The 26,351-nt window shown below is 45.8% G+C and overlaps 2 protein-coding genes across 2 annotated transcripts in view; both read left to right on the top strand.

The window, feature by feature from the left end:
* The window catches only part of enpp1 (ectonucleotide pyrophosphatase/phosphodiesterase 1), a 28,548-nt gene extending 16,047 nt beyond the window's left edge, over window positions 1–12,501 (top strand). Inside the window, exons 14-25 of the mRNA XM_056580966.1 lie at window positions 169–200; window positions 749–876; window positions 3,404–3,473; window positions 4,323–4,410; window positions 4,869–5,053; window positions 5,826–5,865; window positions 6,317–6,483; window positions 7,713–7,848; window positions 8,185–8,259; window positions 9,660–9,792; window positions 10,054–10,198; window positions 11,487–12,501. Of these exons, the coding sequence (XP_056436941.1) occupies window positions 169–200; window positions 749–876; window positions 3,404–3,473; window positions 4,323–4,410; window positions 4,869–5,053; window positions 5,826–5,865; window positions 6,317–6,483; window positions 7,713–7,848; window positions 8,185–8,259; window positions 9,660–9,792; window positions 10,054–10,198; window positions 11,487–11,639 (1,352 nt within the window). The 3' untranslated portion in view covers window positions 11,640–12,501. The remainder of the gene's footprint in view (window positions 1–168; window positions 201–748; window positions 877–3,403; window positions 3,474–4,322; window positions 4,411–4,868; window positions 5,054–5,825; window positions 5,866–6,316; window positions 6,484–7,712; window positions 7,849–8,184; window positions 8,260–9,659; window positions 9,793–10,053; window positions 10,199–11,486) is intronic.
* A 737-nt stretch (window positions 12,502–13,238) lies between these two features.
* On the top strand, window positions 13,239–25,186 carry LOC130374952 (synaptotagmin-like protein 3). The gene is made up of 16 exons (XM_056581933.1): window positions 13,239–13,683; window positions 14,375–14,698; window positions 16,497–16,739; window positions 17,080–17,147; window positions 17,655–17,706; window positions 17,990–18,056; window positions 18,154–18,229; window positions 18,739–18,872; window positions 19,980–20,102; window positions 20,427–20,602; window positions 20,736–20,838; window positions 21,000–21,161; window positions 22,041–22,149; window positions 22,432–22,537; window positions 23,411–23,616; window positions 24,064–25,186. The coding sequence occupies exons 2-16, from the start codon at window positions 14,601–14,603 to the stop codon at window positions 24,153–24,155; spliced, it is 1,815 nt and encodes a 604-aa protein (XP_056437908.1). The 5' UTR covers window positions 13,239–13,683; window positions 14,375–14,600; the 3' UTR covers window positions 24,156–25,186.
* The last annotated feature ends 1,165 nt before the right edge of the window (window positions 25,187–26,351 follow it).

The raw sequence follows: 26,351 nt of genomic DNA, 5'->3' as shown, positions 1-26,351 counted from the left end.
CACCCCTGTCACTCATTCACTGTTTTTGTTTTTTTTCCGGTTTGTACGCCCGTTGTTTGTCCTTAAATGTCGAGTTATCATTGATGAATGAATTTCCGTTTTGATACCATTGTGTCTCCCGTTCCTCCCTCGTCCGTTCCATCCCCCCGCCCCCCCACCCCCAACCAGTCGACTACAAGGGGCTCGTAAAGAACTTGTCGGTATGTGAAGCATGCGAAACGTGTCCTATGTGTTTACAACGGATCAAAAATGATCTGCCGGCTTGACTGCTTGTTAAACAGCTCTTTCTCTCTCTCTCTCTCTCTCTCTCTCTCTCTCTCTCTCTCTCTCTCTCTCCCTCTCTCCCTCTCTCTATCGCTCTCTCTCTCTCTCTCTCTCTCTCTCTCTCTCTCTCTCTCTCTCTCTCTCTCTCTCCCCCTCTCCCTCTCTCTATCGCTCTCTCTCTCTCTCTCTCTCTCTCTCTCTCTCTCTCTCTCTCTCTCTCTCTCCCTCTCTCTCTCTGTCTATCTCTCTCTCTATCTCTCTCTCTCTCTCTCTCTCTCCCGCTCTCTCTCTCTCTATCGCTCTTACACTCACACTCTCTCTCCCTCCCCCACCCTCTCTCTCCCCCATATCTCTCTCACTCTCTGAGGTCACCCTCACCCCCTTCCACGTGCGTGTGTGTGTATGTGCACGCTTGTGTGTGTGTGTGTGTGTGTGTGTGTGTGTGTGTGTGTGTGTGTGTGTGTGTGTGTGTGTGTGTTTGAAGTGCAGGGCAGATGACCAGCCGATGAGGCCCTACATGAAGGAGGACCTGCCCAAGCGGCTGCACTTTGCCAACAACGTGCGCATCGAGGCCGCCCACCTGTACATGAGGGCCGGCTGGCAGGCCGCGCTGTGAGTGAGCCGCGCCTCCCCTAACCCCGCTCACACTAATAATAATATTAATAATACATTTAATTTAGAGGCGCCTTTCAAGACACCCAAGGTCACCTTACAGAGCATATAGTCATCATAAATCGTTTAAAAAAACAAGACATTGTTTCATCCCTAAGCACACACCAGTTCACATATGGGCAAAACAGGCTTGCGGTCCCAGATTTTTCCATTACACCGGTAAAAGACGGCGCATTAATTGGGTTTGGGCTCCTTAACATAGCAGCGATTATTAAAAACAATAGAAAGTTATATATTTAATGTGTAGTGTGTGTAAAGGGCAAATGTGCTTGTGTATGTGTGTTTGTGTATGCACAGTTTCGTGTGTGTGTGTGTGTGTGTGTGTGCGTGTGTCACAGGCAGATTTGGAACTTGTTTGGACCAGTCATGTGGCTGGAGGCGGGATCTGTAAGCACATAGTTGGCTAAGAACAGACGAACATAAACTCTGCCAACTCTTGTAAACTTTTCTCGTTGGGGATACACGCCAAAACATCTGACTTTCTTAGAAAGACTGTCTGCTTCAAATCAACACTGTGTAGGCCACAAATGTAAGCCAGGGTGGGCAATTTATTAATATCATGTATCATATGTTGACGTTTGGTTCCAACAGCAATCAATAAATCAAATTCTCAAACAACTGAAAAAGATCTGGCTTATTACAGGCCTCAACAGCCACAGACATGTGTTTTATTTAGGCTGGAATGAAATGACTGCATGGCCTACCTCTCTGTCAACCTGCCTACCCACTACTTGCGCACACCCTGTCAGTGCACTCGTTGCCCATGACCAGTGACCATGACCAGAGCCTTCTGCCGCCTTCAAAACGGTCATAGTTTCCGGGAGGGTTCGGAGGTTAGGACCTTAAGCTCGGAGGAAAGTGCTTTGAACACAGCTCTGTTGGGTCAGAGTTCTCACTCAGAGTTTCGCGCGGAAGTAGAGCTACCCGAGTCCTCCGAGTTCACCCCACAACAATGGCAGCCCATTTCATTGATAGACTGAAGTGAACTTGCAGCAAGCACTAATGCCGCATTTCCACTGCAGGGTGCGCTACGGTTCGGTTCGCCTCATTCCGGTAGGGAGGGGGCGGTATAGCCCAGCTCAGTTCCGAGGTTGCGTTTCCACCGCCGACAGTACCCTTTATGGTAGGCCGGATGTCGATCGCCACGGCAGCTACGTAAACATAGTGACATCATAGCAGCGCGACACAGTGTGGCCTGCTCAATAAAAACAATGGAAAAGTAGAACGCGACACATTAAACCGTTCCTCACTGCTCCATCAAGCTCCCTCTGCACGTCTTCCTCCCCAAGAATGCAGAGGAACGTCTCCACCTCCTTGTTTACCCAAGCAAGCGTTTTACGCGACATGTTTTACGCAACATTGTAAAGAATAATACCTCGAGGCTACTGTTTGTTTGTTTTCATCCCCACGTCGCCCGGATGTGACGACTCTGTCGACCAACCAACGGAGGGGGTGTATAGCTTGAATTTTCCGGGCACCCTTTCAGGCGTCTCAGTACCCCAACGGAGGAGTACTGAAGACGAGGGCAAAACGAGTACGGCTCAGTCCGGGTCACGCCCACTTTTGGCGGTGGAAACGCAATCCGTACCGCACCTGTGCGAACCGAGCCATATCGCACCCTGCAGTGGAAACGCGCCATAAGAGGCGAACTTAACACCCATTCTTACATTTGCATTATGACACATTATAGATTACAATTATATACATCACCTGATAAATTCTCTCTCATGTTCAACCATCGCAAGCAGTTCTAATAACTCATTAATGTGATTAAGCAAAGAAGCGCTAAGAGGTCCCTGCGGGCATTCATAATTGTAGTTGTGATGAAGTCTAGTCTCACGAACTTTCAATTTTTCCGGTTTTATGTCATAGCCTACGCAATTCTGAGGTTTCCTGAACGCGCTTATTTTGGAAGAAGGAAAGGTTTATGTAAAGACACGTAAGAGCTTCCGAACCTCTGAGCTGTTTTGAAGGCGGCATTCCGCAAGGCTAAACAAACATTTAGCAAAGCTAGCGAGGCTGGAAGGGAGGGGTGGGATTTCTTGTGTTGGACTCTTTCAATATCTAACACACTCCGGGCCGATTTCTCCAAATTGCCTCCTACTTTAATTCTCCTTCTGAAAGCTTCATGCACTTTCGGAATTTGTTTATGTATTGTTCAAATATCTCTGTTACGAAACGGGAAACAAGGCCTAACTCCGCCCCTTTTGGCTTTTGGATTCCGGCCTGTAACTAGGCCGTCTCCCAACCGGGAATTCATGTGGTGGTGGTGGGGGGGGGGGGGGCTTTTGTGAAGAATGAGATGTTTATAATAGATTTGTAATTTTAATAGTGTGGGCCGTGTATTTGTGTGTGTGTGCACGTGTTTGTGTCCAGACAGCTTTGTGCGGCTGTTTGTGTGTGTGGGTGTCTGTGTTTGATTGTATATGTGTGGTTTTCACAATGTTCTTTCCCCTTAATTCCATAGCAAGCCTGACGGGGTCAAGTACTGCAAGGGGGGGTTCCATGGCTCGGATAACCTCTTTGACAACATGCAGGTGAGGCTCTGGGATTTATTTTTACGTTTTTAACAATACTTGTGCAATCCAGGAAGACAGGTTGTGTTGGCCAGCCAATATACAATTGATGTGGTTTCAACGGTCCGCTGAATTCTAGTTGAATCACTTCTCTGCACCAAAGTTTGAAAATCCAAAGCCCACAACCACCACAACCGCTGTTTTATGAGCCTTTGAACTGTAATTTGCTTCACACTGCAGGCTTCGCACTATGCTGCAATGCAGCCTACATTTTCCATTAAATGCAATCTTTCACCCCAAAAATGCTCTTGTCGGGCTTTTACACATGACACGAGTTCTGAAACCCCTCTCAAGCTCTCGGGTTGTTACAGCAGGTGGGTTGTATTTACTCTCAACAAAACACTTCAAACGTGAGTGGGCTGTGTGTTTGTCTTGGTGAGATGTTGACACACGCTTTGTACAGTTTATAATAGATCTACTCAAGTGCATTCCAGCCAGCATTGGGATTTCAATCTGAGTGTGATCAACCAACAAGCTGACATTCTTATCCAACACGGCGGACGATTCAGACCACCGTGTCTACCTCAAAAACATCGCCAGCGAGCGTTGGGCCTTTTCCTTCCCCGCTCAACAACACAACAACATGACATCATCTGGGGTGCATGCGAGTTCAGTGTGAAAGCACACCTTCACGTTGAATTTGACTTTACCCTCGCCGTTCAAACATTAACTCATGGTCTATTTTTGTGTGTGGCATGTTTGAGGTCGGCTTTTGAGTCTAAACGGAATGACTAAAAGGCGAGCAGACTCCTGCGTTTATTTGATGTGAGCCTTAACGTTTTGCTCGTTTTTTTCCGCCCCCACCACTAGGCTGTGTTTATTGGCTACGGACCACATCTAAAGCAAAGGACTACAGTTCCCCCTTTTGAAAACATTGAAGTTTACAACCTCTTGTGTGGTGAGCCTGCCTGTCTTTGTGCCCACACTCAAGTTCTCTGTGCTCTCCACTTTGGTCTACTACAGAATATTAATGTATTACATTGCATGCATTTCGTTTTTCATTCATTTATTCGATTTGTATGTGTCTACAAGACCTGTCTCCTTGAAATATGTCTCTCCCTGTCACTCTCTTTGTTTCTTTGTCTCTCTCTGTTTCTCTGTCTGCCACTCTCTATCTTTCTCTGTGTCTCTGTGTCTCTGTGTCTGTCTGTCTGTCTGTCTGTCTGTCTGTCTGTCTGTCTGTCTGTCTGTCTGTCTGTCTGTCTGTCTGTCTGTCTGTCTGTCTGTGTGTCTCTCTCTCTCTCTCTCTCTCTCTCTCTCTCTCTCTCTCTCTCTCTCTCTCTCTCTCTCTCTCTCTCTCTCTCTCTCTCTCTCTCTCTCTCTCTCTCTCTATCTCTCTCTCCCTCCCTGTCTCAGACCTGCTGGGCATCACCCCATCCCCTAACAACGGGACCCATGGCAGTCTGAACCACCTTCTGAAGAGGCCGGTCCACCGGCCCGTGCACCCCGCCCAGCTGTCCCACGACGCGCCCTGCGGTGCCCTCTCAGCGCTGCCCATGGGAGGCCTGGGCTGCAACTGCAGCTCCATCTCCCCCACGGAGGTACGCCCCCAGGGAGCCGCTGGGGGCGGACCACGCGCTTCCATTATTAGACCGCATTTCATCTTGAAGGATCCGATTATATGTTCGGTGTTAGATTGGACTGGATCTTTTTTATTCATCTTGGGGAGTGATTAGATTCGGTTTGATTATATCAGTCTGGGTTCGACTTTTTTCTAGGAGAGTCGTATGAGATTACGTAGATTGGATTATATCAGACTGGATTACATTTTTATTTTGGAGAATCTGATGCAATTAGATTAGATTATTCAGGGCTGGATTCGATATTTATTTTGGAGAAACGGATGAGATTATATTTTATTATATTAAACTGGATTTTATTTTTTATTCTGTGTAATCTAATTAAATAGGATTTAGATTAGATTGAAGAGTTCAGAGCATTACAGCATGGGAATTTGTCACATGCTAATGATAATTACAAGGCCAATAGAAGGTTTACATTTAAGTGTGTATATCTAGCAGATGTTTTTATTACTTAATAACAATCGCAACAATATTTTTGCAAATATTTGAACAACTACCTTACTCTGAAACAAGCCTTCATCTTTTTGTGTAATCTGTCGGTTAGATAATGCAAATCCAACACCGTACAGAAAAAATTAAGAGCTGAAATATCATTTATATTTGCCATACGAGGATACTGTTTATTTTATTAGCAATAAAGAGCATACATAGCATACTTGGAACTGCAGGCCAAATATAGACTGAGGTATAAAATGTACACTAACAGATGTTTTTTGAATTTCATTTCAAGGTGGAAACCCTTAATGCAAAACTCATCCAAATTAGCTCTGGTGAGTTCTGCTTTTGTCAATAGATGGATCCTATCCTACGCTCTGGTTCTTTTTATAATAATCCATGTGTACCATCTCTTTTCATAAAGCATATTTTACTAAACATTCAGCAGTGATAATAATCTTGGCTGTTTTATGTTATTCTCCTTTGGGTGTATTATGGCTAAAAGTAAGCTTCTGAGTAATTATTAAAGTTAGTTGGTTTTTTAACCTCACAGCAAGGCGACTGGGCCCTCACGGTCCCCTTGCATGATTGATGTGTGTGTGTGTGTGTGTGCGTGTTTGTGTGTCTCGCTGTGTGTGTCTGTGTGTGTCTCGGCGTGTGTGTCTTGATGTGTATGTGTGTCTCTGTGTTTGTGCGTCTCGGTGTCAGTGTGTGTGCGTGCAGTAGTTTAGTTTCAGAGGTTCGAGTAGAATACAACCTTCCTCTGATGTTTTCCCACGTTGGTAGACTCTACGGAGGCAGCCCGCCTGCGACAGCGCCACCTCCCGTACGGCACCCCGCGGGTTCTCCAGGAGAACGCACACTTCTGCCTCCTCTACCAGGCGGACTACGTTAACGGCTTCAGCAGAGACGTACTGATGCCCCTCTGGGTGTCCTACACCCTCCCGCCCCCGGTGAGCCGCTGCCTTCCCCCTGAGAGGATCAGCTATGCGCTGTCAGCGCCGATGGCTCCAAACAGGAGGGCAGGGTGATTGACAGTCACAGCAGAAAGGGCGGGGCTTCATCGTTGGTCGTCATAGGTCCCGGGATGCTTCTTCATCGTTTGTGTGATCTGGCTTTTTTTTTATGAGAATGTTGATGTCATGGAGAAACGTAGATTTAGAATATGCTTTTCTTATTAAAACAAGGGTAGGCAATTTGGAAACCAGCCAGAGGAAGCTACATTTTGAAAGTATCAAACTAAAAGCAATCCCACCCCTAACAGCCACAAATACACACTTTTGGTCATAGCATGTAATTGATTCATGTTTGTCAAGATTTTAAAAGTTTCAACAAATATTACAAGAAATGCTTCTAAAATCCTTTGCCTACCCAGCTCTAAGTGATGCGGCATAAACAACACAAATCCAATCTTTTAGAAAGCTGGACTTGTCTTCACTGTCAATGGATAATCAGACATGATATGATTACCCTGAGGTCAATTAATAGCTTCCGCAGCTCACAAAGGGGTTCTCAGTTGGATCTCTTTACCATCTACACGATTGGCCACTATAATGAGGAGACAAGAGGAAGGGCCAGAGGTTTATTCAAACCTCTGGTTTGTGAGAGTAGCATCAACACTGCGAGGCACTACACTGTGTTATCTTGCCAGTTTTTAATCTGTGTAATCTGCGGCCATGGTTTTGGTTACCAACACTGCTGTGCACACTGGTGTTGGTGTTTCACAATCAACAAAAGCGGGTTCCGTCTTCTTGTTTTTGGTTTCTGGTCATGATGCGGCGACGCTACAGTGTAAATCATGGTTCATGAGCTGCTAGGCTGCCAGCTTCACACTCATTCAGTTGTGAAATAGTTTGTTTGCTCACAGGCACAGTCTAGAACTCTCCAGGTCTGTGTCACAATGTGTCACATCCTTACCAACCCACGTGGGATTTGTAGGCACAATTATGCAATGCAGCGCTTGGTACAAACATAACCATTGTACATGGCTCGCACAATTATCTTTCAATTGTGGTTGGACGTGGAGCGATATACTGGATACACGGCATGAGTTGATTTTAGAGTTGTTAGGTATTTGGAGCTGGGTTTGACCTCTACACTACAAGGGTCTATGTAGTAGTACTATCCTGTAAGGTCCTATCCCAGTGTAGCCCAGCACTGACTGCCTCCCCCCCCCGTCCAGACCGGTGCCCAGCCTCCGAGCCCCGTGAACGAGTCCTGTGTGCGTGAAGATGTACGCGTGCCGCCCAATGCTAGCCAGACATGCGAGCGCTACCACGATGACCCCACCTTGACCTACGGCCTCCTTCACCCCCCCGGTGAGTAGTGTGTGTGTGCGTGTGCGTGTGTGTGTGTGGTAGAGGTTTGTGTATTGTGTGTGTGTGCGTGTGTGTGGAGTGTGTGTGTGTGTGTGTGCGTGTGTCATAGGGGTGTGTGTGTGTGTGTGTGTGTGTGTGTGTGTGTGTGTGTGTGTGTGTGTGCGTGTGTCATAGGGGGGTGTGTGTGTGTGTTTTATAGAGAATCTGCTATATCTAGGGTCTATTGAGTTATCAATAACCTGTGCAGCTGTAAGAAGCAGATGGACCCATTGGACTTCTGAGGTTGACTTTTCTTTGCATTCACCTGAGGCTTTCTGTGCTCTTTGCTCATTGCAGTGTTGAGTCCTGTCGGATTACAACCGGATTCTCTGCTCTCAAGCAACATGGCGCCAATGTTTCCTGCATTTAAAGGTAAGATAATGAGTTGGCACTTAGTCAAAACAGATGAAGTATTATGGATTTTATAAAAACTAGTTGCTTAAAGGAGACACATTATGGTGTTTTCCAAACAAGTAAACATTGTATATGAGTTCCAGAAAACATGCTTTTGGGGGAAAGGAACTTTAGCCTTGACTCTGAAGTCCATATTGAACTGCGACATGGAGGAGAAGGGGATTGTACTGCAGGAGCTGAGCTGCCGGACTGCCGCCAGAGCTTCGGCAGCAGTCCGGCAGCTCAGCTCCAGACTCCCTGCCAGGCAGTCACATCGCAAACTGACAAATTAGACATCTATTTTTGTATGGAGTATACCTGCTTCTGAAATGCCCGAACATCTCCGCCCAGCGCTCGTCCACTGGTCCACAAAATCTAATATATTCTCTGATTGGAGGGGGGTGGGGAAGTGGGAGGTAATATTAAAATGTGCCCCCTTCCTACTGTAGGCAGGGGGCACACCCAAAACCCCAGGAAGAGTGTTGTTTTCATAATATGTCCCGTTTAAGGAAAGGTTACTTATTCTAATCTGTTGAATTGATTGGGTAGAAATTTGACTACACTAAAGAGATATATATTGTATATTATATTTTGTATAATAATATATAATTGTATGTGATTTTTATTGGAACAAAATTGTCTCAATTGTGTGTGTGTGTCTGTGTATGTGAGTATGGGAACATGAGTCATTACTGGACTGGTATCATGTGAGTGGTAGCAATGTAGGATGATGAAGTTGTCACGTCATAATGTTGTCTTAGCCATTCCCCTACCTGTGTCTAGACAGGCAGCGTTAGCGTATCGTTTTTCAGGGCTGGCTCGAGGTACAAGGAAGAGACCAACTGTGACTTTAGTCCGGTTTAGCTCTTTGGTTGGATAATGTATTGAAATGTGTTGAAATGGATTCAGACTACGACCACCCATGCAGAAAATACACTGCAAGAAAAAATTAAGCGGGCCGATACTGCCATCAAGGGGCCTCTTTATGTATTGTACTGTATTGTAATGTACTGCATATTTTGAGGGCTAGTTATTCAGTATTCACAGAGTATCTGTGGATAACTATTGATGTTGTATATGTTGCTTCTTCAAATACCCTACACCTTTTTTGTATAAACACTAGCTATAAAGTGAAAGTGAAACACTCCATTCACCCAGATTTGAGCTTGTCAAATGTCAGATTTTAGATTATTAATCTAGCATCACACTGTCAGAGTTCACATTACTCATCTCTAGACTTATTTCTTAGACAAATGTTCTACAAAATAATCATCAGCACTATGATCTTCCATGTAATACACCAAGATCCTACAGGAGGCATGCTCCCTTGGTAGCATGTCTCCCTTTGGTGATGGCTGAGTATGTATATCTATCTACAGAGGTCTGGACCTATATCCACACCGTCTTGGTGCAGAACTACTCCCAGGAGCTCAACGGTGTCAATATCGTCAGTGGGCCTATATTCGACAAAAACTACGACGGAAGGTTTGACACGCCCAAGATTACTGCAGCGTAAGTTACCTGTTACCCGTTAGCGGCCCGAGTGTGTGTGTGTGTGTGTTCATGTGTGTGTGTGTGTGTGTGTGTGTGTATGTGTGTGTAACACAACATTAACATGTCCCGCCCTCTGTGTTACTTTGTCGTGACGTATGGGTCCCAGATGAATGGCATATGAAATCATTGCTGTGTGACCATCAAGTATCACCACATTTATAGATTTTGATTCCCCGCCCCTTTATGCTTTATGCTGATGTTGTTGTGTTGTTCCTGCAGGAACGAGGCGCCCATCCCCACACAATTCTTTGTGATCCTGACCAGCTGCGCCGACGGCGGCCTCAGCCCCGAGCTGTGCGCAGGCCCCCTTCAGGTCCGCTCCTTCGTCCTGCCGCACCGACCCGACCACACAGAGACCTGCGCTGTGAGTCCCGCCAACGCCTCACGCCGACCTTCACCCCTGGCTGTGTTCCCTTCTCCGCCGGCGCTTGAGACTCTTTTACACTGAGGTTAAGAGCACGATGTGCAGGGAAATGATCCGACCGCAAAGACAGCCGAACCTCTGGGTCAACACTGCCTTTTGGAGTTTGAACTTTGTGGTTTGAACTTTTTCTAGCTATTTTCTGGTGATTATTGAGCACTTGGTACCCTCGGAAAATGTTGGAGGGGAAAAGGGTTTGGAATTATTCAAAGCTTTCGATTTCTTCATAAATTGTATCTTTAAATTCAAACACTAAGTTCAGTGATAAAGCTCAGAGATCACTGTGTGTGTGTGTGTGTGTGTGTGTGTGTGTGTGTGTGTGTGTGTGTGTGTGTGTGTGTGTGTGTGTGTGTGTGTGTGTGTGTGTGTGTGTGTGTGTGTGTGTGTGTGTGTGTGTCTGTGTGTGTGTGTGTGTGTGTGTGTGTGTGTGTGTGTACGTTTGGCGGTGTAGAGGGAAGAGGCGTGTCAATACCTCTCCTCTCCTTGTCCTATCTTGTAATGTGATCACATTTTATATTCTCTTCACCCCTCTTATCACTTGCTGCGTTCTACTTCTCTTTATCTCTCTCACTTCCTCCCCCACATGAGTTCCTTTCAACTTGTCTATAATAGTAGTGCCATATTTGTTGAAATTATTTTTAATTTAAGATTTTTTACTGGTGTTTCACTCGCTCGATTTTACTCGCTGCTTCCTCTTTTCCTTAATCTCCTCCTCCTTCCTCCCTCTCCCCCTCCTTCCTCCCTCTCCCCCTCCTTCCTCCCTCTCCCCCTCCTCATACTTCTTCTCCCTCTCCTCTCCCTCCCCCTCCTATATTCATCTCCACTCCTCCTCCTGCCTCTCTTCATCTCTCTTCTCCTCCTTCTCCAATTCTGTCTCCACCCTCTCCCTCCACCCCCTCAATTGCCCCTCCCTCCCTCTTCCTTCCCACTTCCTTCCTCTTCTCCTCCCTTCCTCCTCCTCCAACTGCCTCCTGATCCCTCCTCCCTCCCTCCTCCTCTTCCTTTTCCCACTCCTCCTCTCCTTCCCTCTTTCTCCTCCTCCTATGCCTCCTCCCTCCCTCCCTCACTCCTCCTCCTCATCTCCCCTCCCTCCCTCCCTCCCTCCCTCCTCCTCCTCATCTCCCCTCCCTCCGCCTTTTGTTTCGTTTTTCACTGCCAGCCTTTCCATTGTGACATGTTCATTTTTCTCCCTCCCCGTCCTCCTCCTCCTCTCTCCCTCCCCCTCCTCCAGAGCGGGCCAGACTACACGTGGGTGGAGGCGTGGATGCTGCTCCACGTGTCGAGGGTCCGAGACGTGGAGCTGCTGAGCGGCCTGAGCTTCTACCAGGACAGGATCTCAGTGGAGGAGACACTGCAGCTGAAGACCTTCCTGTACGATGTGTAGCATCACCCCCTACGCCAGTACTAGCAATAATCATCAATCAATACACAGGGAAGAAAACGGGTTGATTTACCAAATGCTGCACAAGACAATCGTCCACATAGGGTTAGCACAGGTGATGTGTGCATATAAATGAAGCCTCACCCCTATGTTTTATCTAGGCTGCGGAATCTTGAAACAGAGCATCAGAGAACACATTGTTGAATCGTTGTTGACATTTTCTGAACATTTCTCTGATCCAGAATGAATACATAATAGACAAATAAGTAGATTCTATTCATTCTTTCAATTATCATGTTTTCATGCTACCCATGAAACAACGGTCACTTGTCCGCTGTTAAAGTATTTTTTTGATTTGTATTTTTGATATTTTTGCTTATAGATCATTAATGCAGTATTCATTAATTTGTAATGTTTTTTTATACGTCGGTTTAGACATGGTGGTTTAAATGTGTGTGTGTGTGTGTGTGTGTGTGTATGTGTGTGTGTGTGTGTGTGTGTGTGTGTGTGTGTGTGTGTGTATGTGTGTGTGTGTGTGTGTGTGTGTGTGTGTGTGTGTGTGTGTGTGTGTGTGTGTGCGTGTGCGTGTGTGCGCCCGTGCGCTGGTGTGTGTGATGTGTTAACGTGCTGGTCCAAAGCAATCATGTGTGTGTCAACGATTGACAATTGAAACTTGATTACAAAAGTCATTTCTCTTGTCTGTCATGCAATTTCATGGTCTGAAAATTGTGAAAATAAGCCATCCTAAGAAAAATGCAATTTTATAAAGCTGTTTTTGTACACTGACCTTTTGGCTTGTATTCTATGCTCATTGTGCATTTGTAAGGATTTGTAAATGGTTTTAGATACTGGACATAAAACATGTTGAGGCATAAGTCCAACCAATTATTTCCAACCTCAATGAACAACATGTGACAGGGCTGGGGGGAGGGGGAGTGAAATTGAAATAGCATGTCAGTTTCTGAACGCAGGAAGGAAAAAAGTTTGGTTTGGCCTGTAGAAAGATGCCACTTCCTCCAGTTGAATGCATCGTGAGAGCGGAGCTGAATTGAGGTCAGTGCTACTACTGCACAGAGGCGTTCTGTTCTGCACGTTTCATTTGCAGACACACGTTTAGTTGAGTTCTATAGCCTCGTCATGCGTCAGCTGTGAAAAATGATCTTGGTAGTGCAATGATAACTTAACTTTACTACGTTCACCATGCTGTTTCTTCTGCAAGACTGAAGTCATTTAAAGCACCTGCTTGCAGCCACAAGGGTATGTTGAAAATCAGGGCTATCATTTTTGGTTAGTGTGACAATGTAATGAAACGAAACTTATTACACATACATAGACGCATTCATTGCTGCGTATGTTCCGTTTCTTCACGTCGGGGTACCGACGCTATTTGAAACCCCGACGGAATTTGGTTGCGGTGTGATGTGGCTTTAGTGCACCTAGAGTTGACTCAAAAGCAATAGACCACCACGTTTGGCTTTTTCTGCTCTTACTGGAATTACAAGCTCTGCGGGGAATGTTGGGGGGGGGGGGGGGGGGGGGGGGGCTGGAGGGGATTTGTCATGCAGTTGGGTTTTGTTAGACCGGTCAGACAGAAGACAATCTATGCGGTGATCCGGCAAGGTCTACTCCTCCAAACATTTGAATGTTCACTCACAACCCATTCTAATGATGGCTATTATGAATCATGGGTATTACAATGAACCATCATTCTGAATTATAGGCGTTGGGGTTTCCACTTCCGAAAGCTATTTACAGCTGTTTTTTTTTTTTCTGTGAACCCTTAACTTAGTTCTGATTCATGCCAAACGGAAGGTCTGTTGTATTGTGGGCTTCTTATAATAGGCTAGGAACCATGCATGAAGGTGGAAAACATTGAACTCCTAAAAGGAGCTGTTCCTTTTCGGGTTCCTAAATGCCACTTATTGTCTTCCTTTCCCCCTCTGGCTGACACTAGACAATCCAAAGACAAAGGGTTTTCCTCCAATCAGGGCAGCAAGATCCCATCTTAAACCTGGGAGAAAAAATTATGGCAGGTTTTGACCTTCAGGTAACTCATTTAACCCAGATGGATTAAAAGGCCATGTGGAAAGAAGAATGTCCTTCAACTCCACTGCCTGTGTGTGTGTGTGTGTGTGTGTGTGTGTGTGTGTGTGTGTGTGTGTGTGTGTGTGTGTGTGTGTGTGTGTGTGTGTGTGTGTGTGTGTGTGTGTGTGTGTGTGTGTGTGTGTGTGTGTGTGTGTGTGTGTGTGTGTGTGTGTGTGTGTGTGTGTGTGTGTGTGTGTGTGTGTGACACATCAATAATGCAGCGGTTGCTATTTGACTGGGTCTTCTTCAGTGAAGCGTCACTGGTTCCCGTGAGGCAGGTGAGGTGGGTGCATGCTTGTGGTGGGCTGGAGGTGGGCTGAGGGCAGGGACGCTACGGGGTCGGGGGCGTGAGACCCGTCGGAGTACGTACGTATAGTCAGGGGGGGGGGGGGGATGAGTCGTGTGAGTTGCAGAGGAGGGACACGTGGAGAGCATGCAGAGTGGTGGTGGAGACAAGCAAGTCAAGACCTAGCAGTGGGAGGGGAAGTACAGATCAGGTTTCATCATCATCCTTATTATTACCATCATCATTATCACCATCATCATCATCATCATAATCATCATCACACTGCTAGTACAATTCCTGGGGAGGGCTATCGCAGCCCAGCAGCAGCTCACACTACTCTGTCTTCTGGTGGGATTTCTGAGCACAGATCTGGAGGGATTTTAAAGTCTCATCTCGCCACTGAAGCGGAGGATTTCACCCTCCATACACTGACTGATCGGCGCTGCTCCGAGAGAGGGACCTAGAGGGCGGTGGGAGTGGACGGAGCGGGCAGGAGAGGGTTTGAAGGGCGACTCGATCCTGTGCGGAAACGAACGGGACCAGGAGAGGTGGGGAGAGCGGGTGTTTTGTGAGACACCGGGTTGCACGCGGCCATGGATCTGAGCTTGCTTCAAACCCTGGAGAGAGAGAAGATCCTGCAGGTTCTCCAGAGAGACCGAATGCTGCGCACCATCGAAGAGGAGAGAGTAAGGTAGGCTAATCCACTCCCACAACCCCAACACATCAACCGGGGCAAGGTTGACCTCACTAGCTGTATGCATTTGAGGTCATACCTGTTTTTATACAGATCTACATACGTACATTATCTATTCGGGTTTTATTCATTATTTTATGTATATTTTATATATTTGCTATTTTGGTATGATATCTACCATGTCCACATTGCGAGAGGTAGAGAAGGTGGCCTTCATGAGTGTGTCAATAGCGTGCAGTGTTTGACAAGCCCTGTGGTCAATGGAAGCAATATGGCCTAGAATAATTAGCTCTATTTATTAGGGCTATTATCATTTCATTTTCATAATAATTATATTTATTCAAATGTCCCAGAAATGTCCCTGGTACACAGAAGAGGGGGATCCTTTGTTTCAGAGACGGCTAGAGAGTCCAACAGGTGCCAGAACGGGCAACCATACCATGTTAGCATTAAAGCAAATCAGAAAGAAACCTCTATTCCAATTAGCCTCCGATACAAAACCATCCGCCGCCACTGTCTGAATACAGAGCACACTTTAACTGTCATATTGCAGTAGAACCATACAATCTGGGGCGCAAATACCAAGTATCAGGGGGGTATGACGCAACAATTTTGCCGCCCCCCCCCCCCATAAAAAAACTGTGTGCCAGACATTGTGTATGGGCTTTAAATAATAAAGCCCATACACCAATACCAATAATTATTTTCATAATTTACCATAATTATATGGTATATATATATATATTGCATTAACTATGTTAACAAATAATAAACTGTTACAAATCTACAAACATTAACATTATCATTATAACAAATGCAACATAATGCCTAAAAAAGCAAAAGTAAGCCTACAAACAAAGATCCATTAGAACCCTCTCTGTTAACAATAATGGCGCTTATGTAACGATGTCGCTATCAAAGATTCGAGTGATTCTTAATTGCGACTAAATTGTAACACGGGATGAATGGGCAAGTGCATTTCCCTTTGCATTTGTCCATTTGTCTACTATTGCATCGAATTAAATAGTTTGTGCCACACTTTTCAATCGAAATTACTGCTAATTCGGCTAAGCAATCATTACTCATGTTGGAACGAAGGTATGTCTTTATCAGCTTTTAGCTTGCTGAACGATCTCTCCGCAGAGGCAACTGTCACAGGCATCGTCAGGAAAACTCTCAGGGGAACTTTTAGATTTTGGGCAAATCAAGGTTCTCCTGTAGGAGGAATTTTTATTTATCCAGAGCCTTTTCATGACCCCTAAGTAGACGGCTTGCTGGGTACATTTCTTGAATGTTAGACCTTGAATCATCATTCGCGGCTAGGGCATATCTTTTCTCAGATTTGTCAGCTTTTGTCATGTGTTCCATTTTAAAGATGAACTTAATCTTTTTATCCAAAGACGACAACTCACTACTACTAGTAACTGCTCGCTCAGCGCTCACCGCGCTAGGATGGAATCTAATGAGACAGGACGCCTATTCTAGCCTGTTAGTCCTCTAAAATGTTACATAACATTAAGGAAATGCAGAAATAATTCAGAAATGTACAACAGCAGCCAAATATAGAAAATACAAAAAATATAATATAATTTCAATTTATTTTTACCATAGTTTTGCACAGCATATAGCCTACTGCATACCCACTTTTTGTGCCACTGCATACAATGAAATGTGCAGACTCTAAAACAATGCTCACACAAACACTCACACAATGAATAGTATAAAATGCACAATAAAATACAGTATAAAAGACACATTTTTAAGAAGACATTGTCTTCTTCTGCCGCCCACGCAGGAGGATGAAGCAGGAGCTGCAGGAGATCCGCCGCCGCGGCGCCAAGAGCCTGTCCCGGCAGTACAGCGAGAGGACGTGCGCCCGCTGCCAGAGACCCCTGGGCAAGTTCTGGAACTCGGGGGACGTGTGCCGCGGCTGCAGCCACCGCATCTGCAGCCGGTGCCGCGTGGGAGGGACCGCGTCTTCTCATTGGGCGACGGCGTCGCTGCCGGAGTGGAGGTGTACCGTCTGTCACGCCTACAGGTAGCGTACCGTCTTCACATGGGCTACACACAGGTCCCCGCCGGGTAATTAGTAAGGCAACTGGATGAATGGTAAATGCGGGGAAAAAATGTCAAAGAAGTGTGAAACACGTTGAGCACGGCTCTCATTGCGTTCACTGCTGTGGTGGTTATTCCAGCCTGATTACTATTTAATTCTAGTTGTTTATGTCTTAACATACACCTCTAGAGGGCGAACTACTGCTCTTGTACCCGCCAAGGTGCTCTCCATCTTCTCCCATTTAATTTGAGCCGAGCCAACCAAACCAGCCGTCGTTAATTAACGTAACGAGCACTCACAGCGGTTCTTGGGTTCTTAACAGGGACATCAGGGTGCGCTCCGGCGACTGGTTCTTGGAGGAGAGGGCTAAGAAGTTTCCCATCACCACAGGTAGGTACAGGACATTGTTGCCCCCTGTGGGCTGGAGGGGGAGTGCACGGCCGACTGACCGCTCTGTTGTGGATTGTTATGTTGGATTGTGTTCTTTAGTTTGTTGTACAGTTTTTTTTCCCATGTTTCACACGCCCTAGATCTCAAGTAGTATATCTAGTATTTTTTATGATTGCTCAATGTTTGATGATAGATGCGTCCGGGGATGTTGTTTTACGCCAGGTTGGGTTTTGAATGTTTGAGTGTGAGAAGTTAAAAGTCTATTTAATCTGTAACATGTGTAAGCATGTGTGAGGGGTTAAAAGGCTATTTAATCTGAATTATATGTCATAATTACTATTTCATGTGTTCATATAGTGTTCAGGAACGAGTAGGGGCCAGAATATTCATTTTGAATGAACTGAGAATAAAATGAAAATGAGCATAGACATACAACGTAGTTAATCAAAGGAGCCCAATGCATGTTTTCATCCTGTTTGTCTAACCTTTAACGTCTTGGTCTTACAGGCAGACATGACACTGTTGGTGAGAAGCTACTGAAGTCATACAGTATGCTGAGGTATGCTACCTTTCTCTCATCAAACAAAGCATACATAAGGTTTACCTTCCTGGAAGCGTGCGAAGCTGTGACAGGAGTCAACATAAACCAGCCAACGTTTGGATAGCATTACCTCGTTAAATTGACACTAGTGAATCTCCCTCGTCAGGATACAGGTAGACTTTGGCCCCAGGGGAGCTTACCCAGACCCGTCCGCCACCATTCAAACACCTGAGCCGGCCTGGGAACACTTTATGCTATCATGCCACAGACTAATAGAGATTTGTTTTGGTTTTATCTACAGTAATATATCTATCGTGCCACCCACTCCTCCACCCTATCTCGACTGTCCCCTTTTCTGCAGATCTGGGGTAAGTTTGGAAGCACTGTGCACTCATACACCCCTGTTTCATTTAATCATCCTGCCAATTTGAAAAGTAAAGCTTTTGTACTTTTTGTTTGTTTCAGGACCCTCTCACACACTCTGCATTTTTTACCAAATCAGTGGAGGACCTGATGGTTTCGTTCACCAGTCAAATTAAGAGTATGTTTTATTTGTGGTTCGAGCCCATATCCTCTTGCGGCGAAGCGTGCACACTATGACTATTTTACGAGGCACCAGATGATATGTTTGCCATGATACCCATCAAAATGAAACCCTGGTTTTTAAAGCCACAAACTGTAGATATAAGGGGGGTGTTTGTGTGTTCAAAGCAAAAAAAAGTCCTCAGGAGATAGTACAGATTAAGTTCTGAGAAAGTAAGCATACTTTATTGCTGACGTGGAGGTCTTAGAAAAAATAATGGCAAAAAACATCTAGAATAAGATAATATGTATGTATTCCTACAATAAAAAGAACTTCGGCTTTCCTGTCAGTGTGTTGCGTTGCATGTTGGCGAGAATTTGAAGTTATCTTTAGCACGATTTATTAATTGACGTCTTTCTGTGGTCATGACTCATAAGTATTTCGAGGAAAGCATTGCTGCTCCTCTTTTTCGTCCACTTTAGTGCTACAATAGATTGATTCCTAATAATATATTTTTCACAATCTAGAAATTTCCAAGTCTCAGAATGACGTGCGTAGCGACCAGGCTGACAAGCTGACCGTGGGGAACGCCACCCCAATGTCCCCCTCCCACTACACCGGGCAGAAGAGCCTGTCTGACACCGACATCAAATCTCTCCACGTGAGTCTCGCTCTCCTTCCATGCAGTGCTCTCCCTCGGCAACCATGTTTTCCCTCCCTTCTGTTTCCCGGACTGAAAGAAGGGCAACACATTCATTTTCCTCAACTGTTGTTGATAGTTTGACGACGTGAACGCCCTCTTCTGCTCGCTGCTTCTTCAGCTTGACAAATTATTCTTTTTTTTTTCATGTTTTTTCTAATTTGTCTTGCGGGCGGCCATTTCCGTTTGGCTGAACGCAGTCTTATCAGTGCTAGAAGAGTCAAACTGATGGAGAAGCAGAGGGCCTTTATATAGACCGTCTCAAGTGAACTTCTTCATTATGACTCTTCAGTTGTATTCAACTCCTTTTCCTTCTTTCTTCTCATCTCCCCTAACCTCTTCTTTCTTCTCTTCTATCCTCTTTTATCCTTTTGTCTCCTCTCTTTCCTCCTTTTATGTGTTTGCTTCTCCTCTCCTTTCATCTGTGTCTTCTGAAGGACTGCGAGTGCTTACGTTGGGATTCTCGCCTTCCCATGTGTATGTAATGCGTTTGTGCGTACATTTGTCATATAACTGCAAATAAATGAATGAAAAGAGAAACACTCTCCTCCCCTCTCCTCTCCTCTCCTCTCCTCTCCTCTCCTCTCCTCTCCTCTCCTCCTCTCCTCCCCTCCTCTCCTCTCCTCTCCTCCCCTCTCCTCTCCTCCCCTCTCCTCTCCTCTCCTCTCCTCTCCTCCCCTCCTCTCCTCTCCTCCCCTCTCCCTCCCTCCCTCCTCTCCTCTCCTCTCCTCTCCTCTCCTCTCCTCTCCTCTCCTCTCCTCTCCTCCCCTCCCCTCCCCTCCCCTCTCCTCTCCTCTCCTCCCCTCCCCTCCCCTCTCCTCTCCTCTCCTCTCCTCTCCTCTTCCCTCTCCTCTCCTCTCCTCTCCTCTCCTCTCCTCTCCTCCCCTCCTCTCCTCTCCTCTCCTCTCCTCTCCTCCTCTCCTCCTCCTCTCCCCTCCTCTCCCCTCCTCTCCTCTCCTCTCCTCTCCTCTCCTCTCCTCCCCTCCCCTCCCCTCCCCTCCCCTCTCCTCTCCTCTCCTCTCCTCTCCTCCCCTCCTCTCCTCTCCTCTCCTCTCCTCATGTCCCCAGCTGACCAGGGGCCACAGTATGAGCAGCCTGTTGCACTGGAGTAAGGGCAACCAGGACGGCTTGTCCCCGGGGTCCGACGCGGACCTGTCCCTCTGGGCCTCCGGGACCTGTAGCGGCAAGAGAGTGAGCAGGATACCCCCCCCCCCCCCGCCCCCCCCTCTTCCATCACTCTTTCACTCACTCTCTACAAAGAATAAGTTAAACATCAATCTTGTGGCTCGAGCTCTTTGCCCCACTTTTTTTGTCCTCAATCTTTTCACCTTCTATTATTCATAGACTGTACGGATTATTCTACCAAATCTTGCACCATAACAAGTAATCAAATTGATGCAGGGAATTATGTTACTCAAATGCGTCTATTTATTATTTATTTCCTTGTTTCGAGCCTGTAAGCTGTAAGCTCCTCTGTGTGATGATTCCTGTTGTTGTTGTGTCTCCCGTTGCCAGGGCAGCACCAGCAGCATCGTCAGCGTGGACGGAGGGGCCTCTGACAGCAGCCGGAGTGTGACTGGGGCGCTGGAGCTGGCACTCGCTTACCACAACACCACTTCCTGTCTGCAGGTCACCGTCAGAGGCTGCCAGAATGTCAGCTACGGCAACGCCAAGAAGAAGAAGTGTAACCCGTGAGTCCTGAGGTGTTGTTTTTCCAAATGTTTAAAATATGTTTTTGGGTATCCTGCATCCACTCCTGATTGGACAGGGTCAGATCCCTCAGCGCGCTGACCGACCGTCCAATCGAATGCCTGCACCTGTTAGGTACGTCAAGATCTACCTGGAGACTCACAAGGCTCAGGCTAGTAAGAGGAAGACGTCGGTCAAGAGGAACACCACGGATCCGGTATATAATGAAGTCCTACAGGTAACGGAGGAGAGAGCCTAAGGAGAATCATTTTCATACTTATTTAGCATGTTGTCATTTACCAAATACATTATCAAAAGGGCTACATCCCCAGACTTAAGATTTCACAAGGATTTCACTACATTAACCCCCCCCCCCTCCATTGTGGCGGTGTCCCCCAGTATCAGATAGAGCGCCACCTGCTGTCTGCCTGCACCCTGCGGGCCTCGGTGTGGCACTCTGGCAGCCTGAAGAGGAAGGTGTTCCTGGGGGAGACGCTGGTACCCCTGGAGGCCTGGAGCTCTGAGGAGATGACCGTCGCCTGGTACCCGCTGTGCTCAAAGGTACGCACCAAACACCCCCCCAACCAGTCCGTTCAAATGGTTTGGTCATTTAAAAACCAGGTCGTTTATGGTCACTGATTGGTCAATCAGGTATGGTCAATGATTGCCTGAATGACTTCATGTAAATAAAGGTTTGATATTCACTCCATATTAAATCCACGGTAGGCAATTTATTTGGTAAGCGTTTACCGTAATGTTTGTCCAGACAGCATCAAATAAATCCAATGCTCTTACTGCTCTATCTACCTTCCTACCTGCACGCACTCGGCCCATGCACTCATAGCGCATACCCGGAGTCTATATAGCGAGTGCTGCCCAAAACATACCAAGAATTAGTGTGTCCTAAAGCTAACCAAGTAGTTTTGATGCCTAAACCTTATTGTTGTCAAGAAGTTCTTGTTGCCTAAACCCTAACCAGTTGTTGTGCTGCCTTACCCTTAAGCTACTGTGAATGAAAATGTAATATAATAAAGCACCTTAAGTCATTAAGTCTAAAAAGAAAAAGTCTCCTTGGTGTAATTCCTGTATTTGACCCATTGATCCATCCACATCCTCCAGACATGTACTGTGTCGCTCTTAATTCTTCTTTATTGGGTCCTTAAGCCTCTCTGGCCGAAGGCTCTCTGGCAGAGAGCTTGAGGGCAAACCTCTCCCTCAGGCCAGAGGGAGGCTGGGATAATTTCTCTTTGATAGAATCTAGTTTACGGGGGTTAGTTTCTCCAAATACTGTGAATTAAATTCTGGGATTGTTTTACTACTTGGGCCAAGCTAGCGGGAGGACATTATTGGTATAAAAAGAAAAGTTACATTTGAGTAACAAGCTTCCCATGTACTTACAAATTGTTTGTACTTTCGCTTTTTTGTGATCTTTACTCGCAGCGCCCCGTGGCTCCAGAAGGGGGCACAGTGGAGCAGGTGAAAGCGGAGATGCACATCAGTCTCAAGCTGGGGCCAACGTGTGAGACCTCCTCCATCTGCCAAACACATGGTCAGTTGCTCTGGCCTGACAGCCCCCACAACGCCAGCCACAGAAGCAATCACCATTAAAACAACAACATTGCTGAGCTGCCCAGTTTGAATGTGTTGGAGAGACAGAGGTTGAAGTGGCCAAAAAATAATAAGACGCAGGCTTAAAGAAATATAGTGAATGTACAATTAATACGAACTTTCAATGACACTAATTGTCTGTGTCATGTCTGATTAAGTATGCGGTTTATATGCTGTGCTCTTAAGTATAATGTATGTAACAGTATTGTATTCTTGGTTACAGGGGTTGATATTGGCTCACAAGGCTATCATCGACTAACTGTCCTTATCAAAGGTGTCAAAAACCTTCCCATTAAAGCAAACACTAGTCAGAACATGGACGTCAAAGGGTAAATACAGTGTGTGTCTATGTGTGTGTGTAAGTGTGAATGTGTGTGTGTGTGTGCGTCAAATGCCAAGTCTTTTTGTTTTTGCAGGGTGTGGAATGTGTAATCTGTGGTGTGTTTCTGAATGAATTACGAGTTTGTATGTGTACAACAAATGTAACAAAGTGCTTTTCTACTGGTACTTGTAGACTTGATCTTATGTCCCAGAGGGTGTGTGTGGGTGTATATGCATCTGTGAGTGTATGTGCTTCTTCGTATGTACGTGTGTGTTTATTTTAATGTGTATGTGTGTGTGTACGTGGGTATGTATGTTGTGTGTGTCTTAATGTTTGTGTTAATGTGTGTGTGTGTGTGTGTGTCTTAATGTTTGTGTTAATGTGTGTGTGTGTGTCTTAATGTTTGCGTTAATGTGTGTGTGTGTGTGTGTGTGTGTGTCTTAATGTTTGCGTTAATGTGTGTGTGTGTGTGTCTTAATGTTTGTGTTAATGTGTGTGTATGTGTGTGTGTGTGTGTGTGTCTTAACGTTTGTGTTAATGTGTGTGTGTGTGTGTGTGTGTGTGTGTATGTGTGTGTGTGTGTGTGTGTCTTAACGTTTGTGTTAATGTGTGTGTGTGTGTGTGTGTCTTAATGTTTGTGTTAATGTGTGTGTGTGTTGTGTGTGTGTGTGTGTGTGTGTGTGTGTGTCTTAACGTTTGTGTTAATGTGTGTGTGTGTGTGTGTGTGTGTGTGTGTGTGTGTGTGTGTGTGTGTGTGTGTGTGTGTGTGTGTGTGTGTGTGTGTGTGTGTGTGTCTTAACGTTTGTGTTAATGTGTGTGTGTATGTGTGTGTGTGTGTGTGTGTGTTAATGTGTGTGTGTGTGTGTGTGTGTGCGTCCAGGTGCCTGACCCTGTCCCGGGGTAGGAAGGTGCTCAGCTCCAGCCTGAGGAGCGGCGCCTGCTCCGACTCGGCCCAGCTGCTGTTTGACGGGCTGTCCCGCTCCGAGCTGGCGGACTGCGTGCTGGTCCTGGACGTGTGGGACCACACCCACCTCTCCCTGACGGACAGACCCCTCGGTGGCGCCCGGCTAGACGCCAATAAGACTGGTACTGACCCCCCTCCCTTCCGTGAACCCGGCTCTTGAGGGTTGAGGACGGGGAAATTGGCTAAAGGTTAAAGTTGGCTACCCCGTTTAACGTAGGTGTCTCTTGAGCCCGATATGTGGGGCGGCAGTGGGTCCATAGAAATGAAATTACTGGAGGAGACGCGGCTTAAGTTTCTCACGTTCATAGGCGAGCTGCACCCACCAGAAGAGGAAGTGGTTTCGATTTCCGAGCTCTGCGTGCGTGCGCGTGCGTGCGTGTGTGTGCTTGTGCGTGTGTGTGTGCGTGTGCGTGTGCGTGTGCATTCAGACATAAAGCCCCTCTTGTACTTTAAGTTGTGGTGTGTGAGAGAAACTCTAGTTTCACCGGCCCATGAGAAGAAAAAAAACCCGATGATGTCACTAACCAGGCGTTTCCGACCCCCCCCCTCCCCCTTCTCCTCTGCCCCAGGGTTGCCATGGCAAACGGTGTTGCAGGCAACCAACAAGTGGCATGACTTCAGCCTCCCTCTCGTCACCAACGTCAGCTCCAGGAGAACGTGACGCAGCAGCAGTGACACAAGGCCCGCACCCACGCCACCTTTGCTCTGTCTACCCATGGGACCTCCCTCCTGGTCCATCCACGCTCCCTGCAGCGGCTGGTCTGGTGGTTCACAGGGAGGGCGGACGTACTCTAAATAAGGAAGGAGGGAAGAAAAATTCAGAAAAATGAGGATTAGATTTGGGAGTAAAAATTAATTCATGAATGTGTTTTTTTATTTATTTTTTATTTATAATTATTTTATATTTTTATTGTCCACACCAGTACTCAGACGTGGACTCGGACCCTGAATGCATTCGGACTCATGTCAGAGAATGATTTGATAAATGGTGCGAAAAAGGGAGTTTCAGAATGTGAGCGATCCTCTTGTCATCTCTGTGGCTGTGTGATGTTGCTAGTTGCTTGTTAGACGCGCCCACAGGGTTCATGGCAGCTGAGAGATGAGTCTGCAAAGGGGTGTGGTGCTAGTTACACACCCACAGCAAATAGCCAGTGTCCTGGCTCCTTTAATTAATGTGCCATCATGGTCATTGTTCCGCTTACTGTATTCACCTTCTAGTACCTAAGGAAAAGAAAAAACACACTCACAAGAGTTTCAAACTTTCGAAGCTCATCTGCAATAGAGATGTACTTTCAGGGATCACATGATCACCAGTTCATCCATGTGCGCTCTCACCCTCCTATCTATATCACTGGAACACACGTTTTGAAAATCGGTCTCTTATGACATCACAAGTGGGCGTGTCCACCTTGATGTGGTCTGAATTGATCAGTCTACCAGCCTACCCAGTGGACTGTAGCAAACGTTGCTCATTTATCCAGCACACAATTAGGTGGAAAGGTCATAAGAGACAGATATTCAAAGCGGCTTGTAGCCGTTAATCACACTCACACCTGTTGGCGTGAAATGGGACCTTTAATCATTTTCTAGTGTGTGTTTCTAAGTCACTTTGTAGAAAGTATATTGCTAGTATTTAAACAAACTTGAAATGTTAAGTTTGGGTTTGTTCCTTTCTGCCTTTTGCCATAAAACAAATCCTAAAACAATTCCTTGAACTTTTTCTAAATACTTATGTAGCACTAATAGATAGTGCTATATAAAAGAGGTTTGGGTTATAGCCACTGTTCATAACGGACCAATCAGAACTCCTCATAGAGATGACATCACAGTTAGCCTAACCCATATGAGAGGGCAACGGGTGTGAGGATGGAGGGCCATGAGCCAGAGAGGGCCCGGAGTCACGTAGAGAAAGAAACAACTCCTAATGACTGATTCATCAACCTGCTCTGGATAGTTTATTATGTAATCTCTGATTCATAAGTCAACCTGACAAAAAGTTAACAACAAGCTATTTAAATAGCACTGCAGCAATGTACTACCAATTAAACAAAAATATCACTCCTGTATCGACATGCATGTCGTGCGAGTTTGTAACACAACCACCCCTACGCTCGAGGACAACCGTTCCTCTAATATCACACGTTTAATACAAGTGGTGCTCACTGCAGAGCCAAATGGGCCGGGCTTGACCCAGTCCATCTGATTGGGTTTGACGCTAGCCGATCAACCCAGTTATGGTAAGCTTTACGGGTTAAGGTCATGGTGAGTGTAGGTGTTAGAGTCGAGTTGTGTCATTGAACCGACTGTTGAACCCAAAAGCAACGTTGTTCATAACATTGATTCATGTATTTTTGAAGAACAAAACCAGTTTGAGGCATGTGGATGATGAAGTCTGGGACTCTGGGACCCTGGCCCTCTATATTAGGAGATAGAAGAAGATAGAAGATTATATGTTACACACACATATATATATATATATATATACAGTATATATATATATATATATATATATATATATATATATATATATATATATATATATACTATATATATATATATATGCACATCATGTAGTTGGTATATATGAGTATAGAACTATCTTGTAGACATATTATGGATTATTACAGATTACAGCACTTTGTCGTTTCACAGCCCGTCAACATTCATCAGCCTCTGACACAAGGGAAGGCAGGGAGCTGGTTATATTATAGCTATTATACAACATATAACACACGCAAATTATATTATATGAATTATGTTATACATTAATCATTATGTTATACAACATAGGACACACATATTATACACCACATGACACACACACACACACATATTATGTTATACATTATGTATTTTC

The sequence above is a fragment of the Gadus chalcogrammus genome, chromosome 21, assembly GCF_026213295.1.
Source record: "Gadus chalcogrammus isolate NIFS_2021 chromosome 21, NIFS_Gcha_1.0, whole genome shotgun sequence".
In the NCBI taxonomy this organism is placed as follows: domain Eukaryota; kingdom Metazoa; phylum Chordata; class Actinopteri; order Gadiformes; family Gadidae; genus Gadus; species Gadus chalcogrammus.
The sequence above is the reverse complement of the archived record's forward strand: the minus strand, read 5'-3'. Positions and strand labels throughout refer to the sequence as shown.